The 13,481-nt window shown below is 37.4% G+C and overlaps 1 protein-coding gene across 13 annotated transcripts in view; it reads left to right on the forward strand.

Annotated features, from left to right (window-relative positions):
- Positions 1–13,481, forward strand: part of mtss1 (MTSS I-BAR domain containing 1) — a 164,603-nt gene that overhangs the window by 122,550 nt on the left and 28,572 nt on the right. For all 13 annotated transcript variants that reach the window (XM_062980034.1, XM_062980030.1, XM_062980031.1 and 10 more), the window contains 3 exons: positions 3,029–3,113; positions 4,093–4,184; positions 7,172–7,246. In XM_062980034.1, the coding sequence (XP_062836104.1) occupies positions 3,029–3,113; positions 4,093–4,184; positions 7,172–7,246 (252 nt within the window). The remainder of the gene's footprint in view (positions 1–3,028; positions 3,114–4,092; positions 4,185–7,171; positions 7,247–13,481) is intronic.

Here is a 13,481-nt window from a genome sequence, read left to right on the forward strand (position 1 = left end):
TTAAATCTGTTTCAAGATCTCCCCATATTGTTTAACATTACCCCCCACCTTATCGTAATGATCAAAATAAGCATCAAAGGGAACACATATTCCCTGTGAATAAACCATTTCCGCTTCTGCAAGAGGATTTCCTTAGGGATATGCACCTTAGTTATCATATTTGCAGATTAAGACCATATTATTTACCTTCTAAAGATTAATTTTGAAACAAAGCACTCTAGAGTTACATTATGTTGGTGTTGAAAAGCATGTGCTGTGATAAAACACCCATATTTTACCACTTTTTACATCTTTTTACATCTTTTCTCACAACCCGCTGAGCGTATCATCTACTTTGAGGCTGACGCTGTTCCCACTTGGTGTATTATTTTTGAAATGTGTTACATCTTCATCACTCCCCCGCTACATTACTTGTGAGTCACTCTGTCTAGGCTACACCTACTCACACTACTCCACTATACTAGTTTGTAGTGTAATTTTAGGAATTTAGAAAGCTGTTACTATAGTAAGTCAAATCATTGGCCCATTTGGTTCAGTCTTATCGGTATCAATGATGGAAGTGCCCTCTTGTTGCCGAATTTATAGCTCCCATCACACCCAACGGTTGGCTAAGTGAGCTACAGACTACTGAGATTTTAAGTCCAGCAAGACTTGGATGGGGTCTTTTTCTCTTACGGTTGGAGTAAAAGGCAGGTTACAGCCTATTAAAAGGTTTAATCAAACATGGAACTCTAGGAGACTTTGATTCTATAGTGCTGTTTCTCCATGAGGCTGCTAATGACTATGAGCATGGATGACCATCTGTTGGGAGGGGTTTGATTGTGCTTTTCCTGCATGGCAGAAAGGGTTGGACTGGATAACCATTGAGATGTGTGTGTTAGATCCAAGTTGAAAAGCAACATAGAGGTCCAATAACAAATGTGAAGTACAAGGGATGATTGTTTCCATCCTGCCATGTGATCTTTCTCTTTTCAAGAACTGTTGGGCATCATAAGCACTGATTCATGGAGGCAGTTCTTCCAAGGTTTGTGTTCCTTGGGAACTGCACCATCTACTGGTTTCAAATCCTTTGCAGTTTAGGCCTTCCTTTGCATTGCAGAAATGTTGGAAGGCCCTGGAGCCATTCTGAACTGATGGCTGGAAAAAACAACTCAACATCTCTCTCTTCTTCCCCACAAAAATATAGAACAAGTGTGGGATGAGATGCAAACAGTCACTCTGGAAAAACAAGCTGGAATAGTCTTTGCATGTCCTTTCATGGATAATGAGGAAAAAAGTGGTTTTGAGTGATCCAGCTACCAAGGCCATCCAAAATTTGAGAATTACTGTAAAAGCAATATCCCTACGATTAGTATGGCTAATGAAACTTTTTAGTGTGTTTATGTATGTATATGTATGCATATTGGTGAGGATTTGCTTTTCTTTGGTATAATACACAAGTCTTTGCTGCAAGATAGATCCAACACTTGCTCACTGTTCTACCAACCATCACTCAAAAGTGATTCATGCATTAAGCTGGCTGACACTGAGTGACAAAAACTGGATATTGTGTGTTTTTGTTTTTACAGGGCCCAGTACCGTATTGGGCATCATAGCATTCATAGTGTACATGTTTCCATTCCTTTTATTTTATTTGCACTGAAAACACAGGTGTATACAGATTGTTTATAGCCATACAGTGCCTTGCAATGGTATTTGTCCCCTCTTTGACTTTTCCACATTTTATTGTTGTTACAATTGCCAGTAGATTTAATTGGCATTAAACACTCAACATGGTGAAGAGCCAAAATATTTTTATAGTAGAGGAAACGTCAAGTAAACAAAACCAAACTGGTACTTGTTGTTTGCAACACAACAAAATTGAAAAGTCAATGGAGTTGAATATTATTGTGATGCTCTAACAACTGAGTGGGTGGCATATTTATAAACGGTTAGTATTGTGGTTGTTTTTTAAGGCTGTTGATATGTTGAAGGTGACCGTAGACAAATGGATGACTTTTTAAAAATGACTCCTGTGTGTGAACTATTGCATATAGTTCAATATACTATTGCACAGTAGGGAGCCAGATTTCCAAGTATTGATCTATTAAATCCCAGATTAATCCTTGTTATTGTGAAGATCTGCAAAGATAATTGTATAAATTGATTCTTCACAGGTAGTAATTTGGCAGAGCTCTGTGAAACTTCTATGAGAATGCAGATGTTCCAATATATCTCCACTATTTTCTTGTTTGGTGTATAGTTTTAGGTTGAATGGCTAGCTGGGTATGATGCATGTCCCACCTTGGCTTCCAAGTCTTGGAGGTCAACAAAATGATGCGATCCAGATAACAATGAGATCGAAAATAATTTAAAATGCAATAATTAAAAAAAAATAAGGACAGCATCTATCATTTCCCAGCTGCCAAATAGTTCCCAAAAGCCTTCTTGAGCCTCTTGATGGAAGCAAAGTGGAGAAGTAGTAACACAACTTCCCATAGAAAAAAGTTTTTGACACAAAGAGCAGCCACCAAAAAGTCACTTTGTTATTCCCTCACCAAATACTCTCTGAAAATTATAGGATTAATAATTGATAAAACACTTTACATTCTTTCAGGTTATTTTTCTGCCATGTAATACCATATATTAGGCCTCCAAGTACCACCTTGTAAAGGATTCTGATCTTTATGGAGATAAACATCTTGTGATCCTTCAAATGTTGGACTATAAATATAATGAGGCATACAAAACTAATGTTGGGGATGATGGAAAGTGCAGCAAAGCAATATTTTGTGAGTCAAATGTGTGTACCCTTGCCTTAGTCTTATCTAGTGATTCCCAACTTGTGAGTCTCCAAATGCTGGACTAAGAGAATCTTTCCTTGTTGAGTATATTGTAAATTGAAGCCAAACTACACCCAATTTTGAAAACCACTGTTCTAATCTGTGCTTTAAATCCCACTTTTCTTCCTTTAAACACTATTTAAAATAAAAATGTATAAAATATTTTTAAAAATACTATTTCCTCTTCTCTTTTGTCATTTCTTCAGGTGCCACCAGAGAAATTGGTTCTGCTCTGACCCGAATGTGCATGCGGCACAGAAGCATAGAGTCCAAGCTCAGGCAGTTTTCAAGGTGAGCCATCTGTGCCAATGAACTGACGGGAGTTTGGAAATCGCTCTTCATTAGCTTCTGGACTGAAGTCAAGAAGTAATTGGTACACAACCCTTTTCATTCAGGGACCAGATGAAATTGTTTACTGGGGCCAGTTTCCAGCCGGCCTCTGCCTTTCTGTCGCTGGGAACACCCTTTTCTTTTCTCGTCCCAAACAAACCAGGCTTTGTGAAAGAAGGAGATTTTAACTGCCCATCCTGAGAAATTGGACTTGCTGCTCCGAGACTTTTTCCAAATTATACACCAGGAATTCCTGTCCCTTGTGTTACTGTAGCTCAGCACTGAGTGAAGAATGCCAAAAGGCAAGGCGTCTAGTATTGAGAAATTGGGACTATTGTGACAAAGGCTATTCTTTTTTAACAGGTTTGCCATATTATCTGTTGACTCTCTCTAGTGATTGTGAGAATTTCTATTGCATGTTGGCTGAGAAATTTGGGATAGAGAAGCCTTCTAGGTGTTGGGATTATATTATACATAATCCTGGACCATTCTGACTTTGAGCTGATGGAGATTGTAGTCTAAACTGTCTGAAGAGTACCCAGTTGCTAGCTATCTTAGCTACAAACAAGGCCCCCATCTGACATGTAATACAGTTTCATAATGCAGTTTAAATGCATTGAACTATATTCTATGGATCTATAATGTCATATAATGCAGTTTAACTGCATTATACGGCAGTATAGATTGGGCTAAGGAAATTTCTGGTGGAAAACACTCACTGTGTCACATATTGGTTAATAACCGTATTCTGTTGTTCAGTTTTCGGTATAGAGTAAAGAATGCAACTCGTATCTTACAGAAATGTTTTAAAAGTTGTTGAAGTAAGGTGTTTACAAGACTAAATTGTTGCCAACATGGCTTCAGAATATTCCATAGCATGCCATATTTACTATTTCCCTGCAGGACTTGACTCCTCTTTGTGTTTTCTCCACAAAACTAGTGCTTTAATTGACTGTCTGATAAACCCACTTCAAGAGCAGATGGAAGAGTGGAAAAAAGTGGCCAACCAGCTGGACAAAGACCATGCAAAAGGTAAGTAATAATAGGATTGAGATAGAGCAGGGGTTCCCAAACTAAGGCCCGTAGGCCGGATGCAGCCCTCCAGGGTCATTGATCTGGCCCCTGCCCTAAACTTGTATACTTGAAAGCACACAACAATTCTCATTAACTTGTCTATCTCATCAGTCAAAAACAGTCCCCATTGAAATACTGGTAAATTTATGTTGGTTAAAATTATTCATTTTAAATATTGTATTGTTCTTTCATGTTTTTTGCACTACAAATAAGATATGTGTAGTGTGTATTGGAATCATGGTTTTTCAGACTATAGTTTGGGCCGCCAACTGACTGGGGGAACTTGAACCGACCCTTCACTTAAAATATTTGAGGATCCCTGAGATAGAGAGTGAACAGAGTCTGCTGAATAAATATGTTGCTGTTGTGTTTTTTTTAAAAAAAATAGATTCTGTTCCCAAACAGTTTTTCCTTTTTTTTGTTCAATTTTCTCAGAGATCTAGTTTTTGGATAAGTAATATCGTATAATAAAATATAAAGTGAGCTTTTGTGGGATATTAGCTTGTGAAGCTACTGAAATATATTGATTGTTTTGGCTATCTTTCTCATTTTAACAAGAACATAGTATTCACTAACAATGTCGCAATGGGATAACGGCCATTGGGAGTTCATGCAAGATATTAGCAACGTCTTAATTCCAGATAACAAATGGACAATCCGGAAATGACATTGCTCTTTACTACATTTTTCTTCTTATTGCTGGAATACCACTGTTTAACCAAGATTGAGGCTAACTAAGTTTTATGTTTAACCACCATCTGAAACCCATATTTTAATATTCCCTAGTTGAAAGAAAATCTTAGTTAATTTAGCATTAGCTAATGCTCGTGTTAATATAAAATTCCCTGATAGGTGGAAGTGGGTGGGCATAATAACTCTTCTAGGAAAAAGGAATTGCTTGCAAGGTTGGAGTGTATTTTAACAACAAACGTCAGGAAACCATTGTTGTATCGGCATCAGCAGGACAGGTAGAACCTGCCCTCTTTAAAAAGAGTAAGCTGATACGGTTATTTCATACAGAGGTCTCCAGCCATGAGGTTACCGGATGGTAATTGTTCTATGATTTATATGTGTTTAAGCACTCCACCAAGTGGCGAGAGGGTGATACAATCAGAATTTATGGCCATGAAATGTTTCTGTTGCTAGCAAAACAATATGACTATCTGGCCCCCTTTTGCTGCATTTGTAGTAATAGTCTCCATAAAGTACTACTGATTTCCTAAGATGAAATGAAGTCATGATAAGACCTGCTCTTGATGTATTTTTAACTGCATTTTTATTAATCCATTTCATACTAAATTGAAAAAAAAAGTCAAGACCCATTGCAGCTTATAATGCTCTGTTAATATAGACAAAAATAAATCGCAAAATAATGTTAAGCTGCTGCATGGAAACAATATTGTTTATCTATTTGGCTCTTTTTAATGACTGCTGCTCCTAATGGCTTGTTTTCAGAAATGTAGTTTTAATAATGAATGTGCTCTCCAGTGTTCTGTTTTATTGGTTTTTGGAGGTGTTAGCTATTGGCATACTTGTATGTTACAGGGGGGAAAAAGAGTATTTTCACAGCTTAAAAGCTAAGAAAGAGTTGTTATGCTGTAAGCTTCCAAATACTGCTGTCCATTTGGCCAGATAGGAAGTGTTATCCCGAGATATAACAACAATAATGCATTTTATTTTCTACCCAATGGCATAGGTGTTTTGGGATGGTGGGCAGAGTAAACATTGAGGTCAAATGATCACAAAAAGCAGAAACAGCCCCTGTTAATAACACTGTCCTTTCACACAACACTATTGTATTACCGGCAGCAGCTTTTCTGTAAATTGCTGTTGCTGATAACAGAATTGTCCTCGTCTGTGCTTTTCGATTTCATTTCCTCCTGACCTTAACCATTTACAGCCTATCTTCCTGCAAAACATGTGTTTGTATATAGTCATCCATTGTATATAGTTGATCCATGAAATCAATCATCCATAGCTTAAAAATAAGCAAACCTTGAGCCACTTTGTGTTTCATTTTTTTAGAGAGAAATAGTAGGATATAAATAATATTAATAATGATGATGATAATTGATTTTGCTTCTATCTATCTATCTATCTATCTATCTATCTATCTATCTATCTGTCTGTCTATCTGCTGGCTACTGGCCATAACACACACACACACACACACACACACACACACACACACGACATTATTTTGCTTCACCATTGTACACAATGGGACTTAAGTGTCCATGGATTTTGGTATCCATGGAGGATCCTGTACCAAACCCAACAGTTTCCAAAGACCCACTGGATATGAAACTCAGGATAATGCTTTAGGTCTCTGGTGAAGAATGTTGTATTCAGCCAAATTCAATACAGAAACAAATTTGTTGGATGTGTTGTGGAAGACTTTCATGGCCAGAATCACTGGGTAGCTGTGAGTTTTCCAGCCTGTATGGCCATGTTCCAGAAGTATCAGGAGAGAATGCTTCTGGAACATGGCTATACAGCCTGGAAAACTTACAGCAACCCACAAATATGTTGGTCTTTTATTATCGTGGGACTCTTCTGAAATTTACAAAAAATTATTTGTTCTTTTATGGGGTGTTAGATGTATAAGTCTTGCACATAGCTGCTAGTTTTTGGAAACAAGATAAGATGTAGTTTTTAAATAAACAAACACATAAGTAAATAAATAAAATATGTGATCCTGATTGTGAGCAACTAAGCAATATACTTATATACTATATACTTACTGCAAACCAAGCCTTGTTCAGCTCAGTGGAACTTGTCTGTTTAGGCAAGTATATGATCGCACTCTTAAAGTATATATCTTTCCTGCATAATCTTCACCAGCTTCAGCTTCCAGCCATGCCAGAAATAACCTAGTGCTTCAAAGCATGTTATGCTATTGATCTCAAATGTGTCACAATGCAAACTGTTTTTGTCTCTTTTAGAATACAAGAAAGCCCGCCAAGAGATAAAAAAGAAATCCTCAGATACACTGAAACTGCAAAAGAAAGCAAAGAAAGGTAAATGTCCCCATTGTTCTTTTCTTCACATGCTGCATGATGTCCTCCATATTTGATTTGAAGGAATATATATGCATCATAGACTTAAAAAAATACTTGAATGTATTAATTTGTTATTGTTGTTAACTGCCTTCAACTTGACCTATCAATGAGAGACCTCCAAGAGTCCTAAAGCACTATCAATACATTCAAGTAACTATTTAGGTATATGATTCAGGTTTTAATATCATTGTATTGGTTTTATTGTGAAGCACTTCGAGCCTCTTTTTAGAGAGAAAAACTAGGATATTATTATTATATTGTATTACACAGAAAACAAGATAGATATGCTATTATTATTATTATTATTATCCTTTTAATATATTATTTTTAATAATACATACACATTCATATGTATTATTCCATGGTGAGTATTAGATGAGACACTTGACGTATATAATTAGGTACATGAATCACACACATTAGATGTCTTATTTAATACCCACCATAGAGCAATACATACGGATTTGCGCTCTTTTCTAAAGTTATTAGATTACCAACATCTGAAAAGGTCTCCATATCTTGCTTGTGCACCCATTCTTCTTAGGGAGCACAGCAAATCTGTTTCAACTTCGGAGAGGATTACTGTAAGAGTCAGAACAATCAGAAGCTTGCCTTTGGGTGTATTCAATTAGAGAGAAAGAGAATGCTCATTGTTCCTGGAAGTAAACAGAAATAATCTGAAGAATAGCGAAGAGCAGAGCCTACTGAGGAACAACGACATTAAATTTGAAATATTGGATGGATGAAATTTTCCTCTCCATCCCAATGCACCTCTGGATTGCAACTTGATCTTGAGTGTGGGTTTGCTAGCCCTTTCATTTTTGATCTTTAATTTCAGTCAGGCCATGAGCTATGTTCAGAAAGCTTGGGTTGACCTGATGGATGTTTAGATCCCTATGTCATCTTGAGCCTTTCAGAGATCAGTCCTCTGAGGGCATCTTGCCCAGTTTCCCCATCCAAAAACAAGTACAGTAGAGTCTCATCCAAGCTAAACGGGCCGGCAGAAGCTTGGATAAGCGAATATCTTGGATAATAAGGAGGGATTAAGGAAAAGCCTATTAAACATCAAATTAAGTTATGATTTTACAAATTAAGCACCAAAACATTATGTTATACAACAAATTTGACAGAAAACGTAGTTCAATACGCAGTAATGTTATGTTGTAATTACTGTATTTACGAATTTAGCACCAAAATATCACGATATATTGAAAACATTGACAAAAAAATGGCTTGGATTATCCAGAGGCTTGGATAAGCGAGGCTTGGATTAGTGAGACTCTACTGTATCTGGCATATCCACGTCCACCTAACTGTCATCACTCACTTTTGGTGTCCAGTCTCCAGATTGGAAAATGTAGCATTATTGCATTGACATGGACTTGCGCTGGAACATTATTTTGATCCAGTTACTTCAATGGCTGGGTGTAAGGTTTAACTATGGTAAAGTGTTCTAAAAATAACTCCCTTTCATTTCAACCCACAAATTTTGCAGAGTATTTTATAACGATGTAAACATTCTTGGAAAGCAGACATGTCATTGTCAGCACCATGGAGCAATTACATTAGCAAATTATGTTCCTACCCTTTTCTGTGTTCTGTCTGTAAACAGTATGACTTCTACCGTCACTGCTGTTTGTTGGGTGTTGTAAAATGCAATCATACTGTGCTGAGTAGGAGGAAGTTTGGATGCAATTCATTCATGTGAATGTATTGGTATTTCTCCACATGTAAACCACTAATGCATTCTAATATCAGGTATTGGTTCAGGGCTGGCCTTCCTCCTGAAATCATAGTGATATATGTTCAAGGCTCTGGAGCATATTTGTGTTTTGTGTGGAGCCCTGCATGCCTGCTTGTCCAACACCCTTATATCCCTTTTGTATTGTACAAAACTGGTCAACTGTTCCGGTTTTTTGTTTCCAATCAACAGTCTTCCCAATTTAGGGAAGAACAAGATCAAAGAGCAATGATCCTATTTGTGTCACCTAGAGATACTCCTGCAAATGCTAAGCCTTGACCTGATATGAGCATCAAAGTTTGATAAATGGCATTAGGAACAGGGAGCCCATTTCACTATGTAACCTGATTTTTGTTCCTGGGTTGTAAATGTCATTTCCTAACTGGTTCAATCATAAAAACATGGAAAAAGTTTATTAAACTGCAAAAACTTTGTTTGTGATGGACATCCGGCAGCACATTTTGCTATAGTTTTTCAGTGAGTATCTCATAGTCTCAACCAATTCAACTTAGTTTGTGGCAGCCACAAAAACAAAGTTTCTGAAGTATAACAAGTATTGAACCATTAAACAGGAAATGACTTTCAAACCAGGAACAGATTTTTTTAAAAAAAAATGTTAGTGTTATTTAACTAGCAAGGTCAAGATCTGACAGGGTTGCTTTGGTATCAGAACTTTCTGCCCACATGGATACAGAGCAATCTCTACCTCACCTCTGCAAACTTTGGTATGCTCTCAAAACTTAATCCACAGAATTGGGAAACTCTTTGGAGCAGGATTGGGGAGCACAGGTGGCATCTCATTATTGGATTGAAGTAAGAGCTGTTCAGCAGTGGAACTCTCTGCCCCAGAGTGTGGTGGAGGCTCCTTCTTTGGATGCTTTTAAACAGAGGCTGGATAGCCATCTGTCAGGGGTGCTTTGAATACAGTTTTCCTGCTTCTTGGCATGAGGTTGGACTGGATGGCCTATGAGGTCTCTTCCAACTCTATGATTCTATGATTCAAATGTAACCAGACTGAAATTGGAGTGAGTAGGAGAACGAATGTCAACAGGAGTTGCTGCTTATGCAACCAGATAACTAGCAACAAATCCTGGATTCTCCTCTTATTCACATCCATTAAAGGTATAGGAAACCTCTCTGGTTTTCAGTTTAGCATCCCTAGATTCAGACCAGAGGTATATGTCTTCAGACTGGAGGGTGGGACACTGTCTTTTAGGGCTGATGGTCTCCAGCTTTGATCCTATAGAGCAGTGGTTCTCAACCTGGGGGTCCCCAGGTGTTTTTGGCCTACAACTCCCAGAAATCTCAGCCAGTTTACCAGCTGTTAGGATTTTTGGGAGTTGAAGGCCAAAAACATCTGGGGACTCCAAGTTGATAACCACTTCTATAGAGGTTCCAGACTTCAACTACTAGAATTCCTGACCACTGTTCCGTGCTGGTTGGGTTTTCTGGGAATTGACATCCTATACACCTGGAGGAACATCAAACACTGTTCTAGGGCCTAAGAGTCTGACTATTTTTCTGACTATGTCTCCCTAGCACACAGGGGAAACCTGTGGGTCTCCAGATGTTTTGACCTTCAACTCCCAGAAATCCTAACAGTTGGTAAACTGGCTGGGATTTCTGGGAGTTGTAACTAGTCATACAAAAACTGAGGGCATTCATGTTTTTGTTTTGTTTTGTTTTTTTCAATTTAGTATTGAAATCAGTTTGAAACCAGCTCCAGTTGTAGTGGCAATTGCCTTTATCTTTACCTCCCCTGTTATTTGTATCCCCATAATGGTTAAAAAGCAGAGATTGGATTTTTTTTTCATTTTGCTTTTATGGAATTGGCATTATTACTCCATTAGAAGCTTGAAATGAGAAAGACAAAAACAAAGAAAAATAAACTATACAGTTTTTCTGTGTTTCTTAAACCCTCCAAACATCCAAGGACTCTATTTTATGTTTTTTTTTACAAGCAATGTTCTAATAAGCCCTAATATACGTAGAATCAGTTTTTAACTCTTATTGAGTTTAGCCTTAATTTTTTTGAAATGCTGTAGTGTCCCAAATAATATTGGGAACCCTTGTGAAGAATTCCATAATATGTGTGTGCGCGCCTCATGTTCAGCATACACAGTTGTCTTGTGGCTTTTGTTTCCAAAAAATTGACCATACCACTTTTTTTAAAGGGTGCTTTGAAAAAACATTTCAGGGACCAGACTGTCGTTCTTGCCATTTTCTCCCATTGGCATTATTTTTATTGTATTTTATATTAATATTATAGAAAGTAAGGAGAGAGGGAGGAAACAGATAAAGATTACTTGTATTCAAAGACATAGCTGTGTTAGTCTGGATCAGTATACTGATAGATGTCGTAGCACCTACATATTGCATCTGATGAAGCAGACTTAAGTTCACAAATTATGCTACCAACTTCTTTCTCTTGATTAGTCTTAAAGGCACGATTAGATCTATTATTCATATCTTTAGTAATTGTGGAGGGAAATGGTGCTGTGGCTTCATCTCTTCCACCCATGACTTGAAGAGAAAACCATAGGTTGTGCAACTTCACATTCAAGAGATTCACATGATTAGGAAGTAGTGTTGCCAGAGTGAAAGCTGGAGAAGGCTTCTGTACCTTTAATGGTTGTATAGAATAGGCAATTTCATCTTGTATTGCTTGTTACTTGGTTGCATGACAAGCAACACATGATGTAATTTCCTCTCGTATGCAATTATTAAATGAATTTGAGAAGTCTCATATTTTCAATATAACAACCCTGGTGAAACCTTGATGAGGCATGATTCCTGATATAATGGAGCATTGGACCCATTCAGATCTTTCCAGTAAATATAGGAAGGTCAAATGTGGATGTAGTGATCATTCCCTTTGACAGACAGAATTATTGAATGCCTAAACAGGGTTATTGTGAATTTTATGCTTGCCTCTAGTTAAAATTTTGCAAGTTATTTTACATAATTCACTGTGTAAGAAGGACCCAGTCACCATTCTGGTTAACTAGTTTAGATGGGGCAGTCCAAAAGGTGGACCTAACCTTTTGGCAAACAATAATAATCACCCAGTAGTTCTTAAGCTTGACAACAGGACATCGGTTCTTAGAGTGTTAGGCATGCTTGCCTTACAGAAGAGAAAACTGTAGTGAAAAGATAGCCATTTTTGATAATGGAAGAGATGTCTTGTAGAAGATGGAATGTAGAAGATGGAAACTTTTTTTCAGTTTCTTCAGAAACTAAAATGAGAACTAGTGGATTCAAATATAAGAGAAGAGACACTACTTAACCATTAGGTAGAACTTATTTGTCTTAAGAACTAGTTGACAATGGCGTAGGCTCTTGGTTGCCTCTTCTTCTTTGGAAGCCTTTCAACCAGGCATGGCTGAACTTCGACCCTCCAGGTGTTTTGGACTTCAGTTCCCATAATTTCTAACAGCCAAAGTTTGCCCATGTCTGTTATAGACAGACAAATCTAGCAAACTCATCTTTGGCCAATTGCTTATGAATGGTTACACTTAGCATTGGAAAATGAGAAGAACAGAAAGTGGAAATCTGGCTTTTGCACTCAGCTGACGTATGTGTGCAATTATCTGTAATCTTACGGAGATGGTGTCCAGTCTCTGTAAGAAACCCTGTTTTCTTTGTCCGGCTATCTGTTTATTGTAGTTTTTTCAATTTGCCATGTCTACCATACATGATGAATGCTTCCAAATGGCAATTTGTTCCTCGTGTTTTCTGTGCATTTTTGTGGAAACCACATAAAGGAATATTTATACATTTGTCCACATGCAACCAATTGCTGCATTGTTTTCTGATGTAATTGCATGGGTCTCTATATACTACCTTGTGTTTTGGTTGTGCCTTTGCCCAAAGCTCACTATGAAAATGTTTTAAAATTAAAATGAAATCATAGAAGTTCTAAAACTGTGTATTGCAGTGGAAGTATATGCCACCCTTATAAAGCATTTTTTAAAACTTGGTTAGTATTCTTCTGGGCGGGATGAAATCTGAATGCTTTAGATTGACATGCAATATGTTAGGATGCAGAATTGATTTGGAATCAGTTGCATGACCACAACGTTCCCTGTGGTCTGCTACACCATATTTGTGTGTTTGTGTGTGTACATGTGTCAATGTATGTATTTGTTCACTCAACGGCACAGGGAATGCTTCAGTAGTTTTGAACATGTACTTTTTGAGTCAGTGTCATTTCCAAGTGGAAAACTTGGTTTTCAACTAGTCCTTTTTGCATAATTATGAACCTTCAGGTGACATTCCACTCCTGGTATTCTACTGGGAGAGAAATCTCAAGAAGACGTTTGACTTGTATGAAATTCTTACATGGCCCTTGCCCATTCCTTTTCTCACATTCATTCAACTGTGAGCACATCAGATAAAATGGTGCAAAAAGTTGATAATCAACTCTTTGTAACAAAAGCAAAAATATAAAAT

Source organism: Anolis carolinensis, chromosome 4 (genome assembly GCF_035594765.1).
Source record: "Anolis carolinensis isolate JA03-04 chromosome 4, rAnoCar3.1.pri, whole genome shotgun sequence".
Taxonomy (NCBI): Eukaryota; Metazoa; Chordata; class Lepidosauria; order Squamata; family Dactyloidae; genus Anolis; species Anolis carolinensis.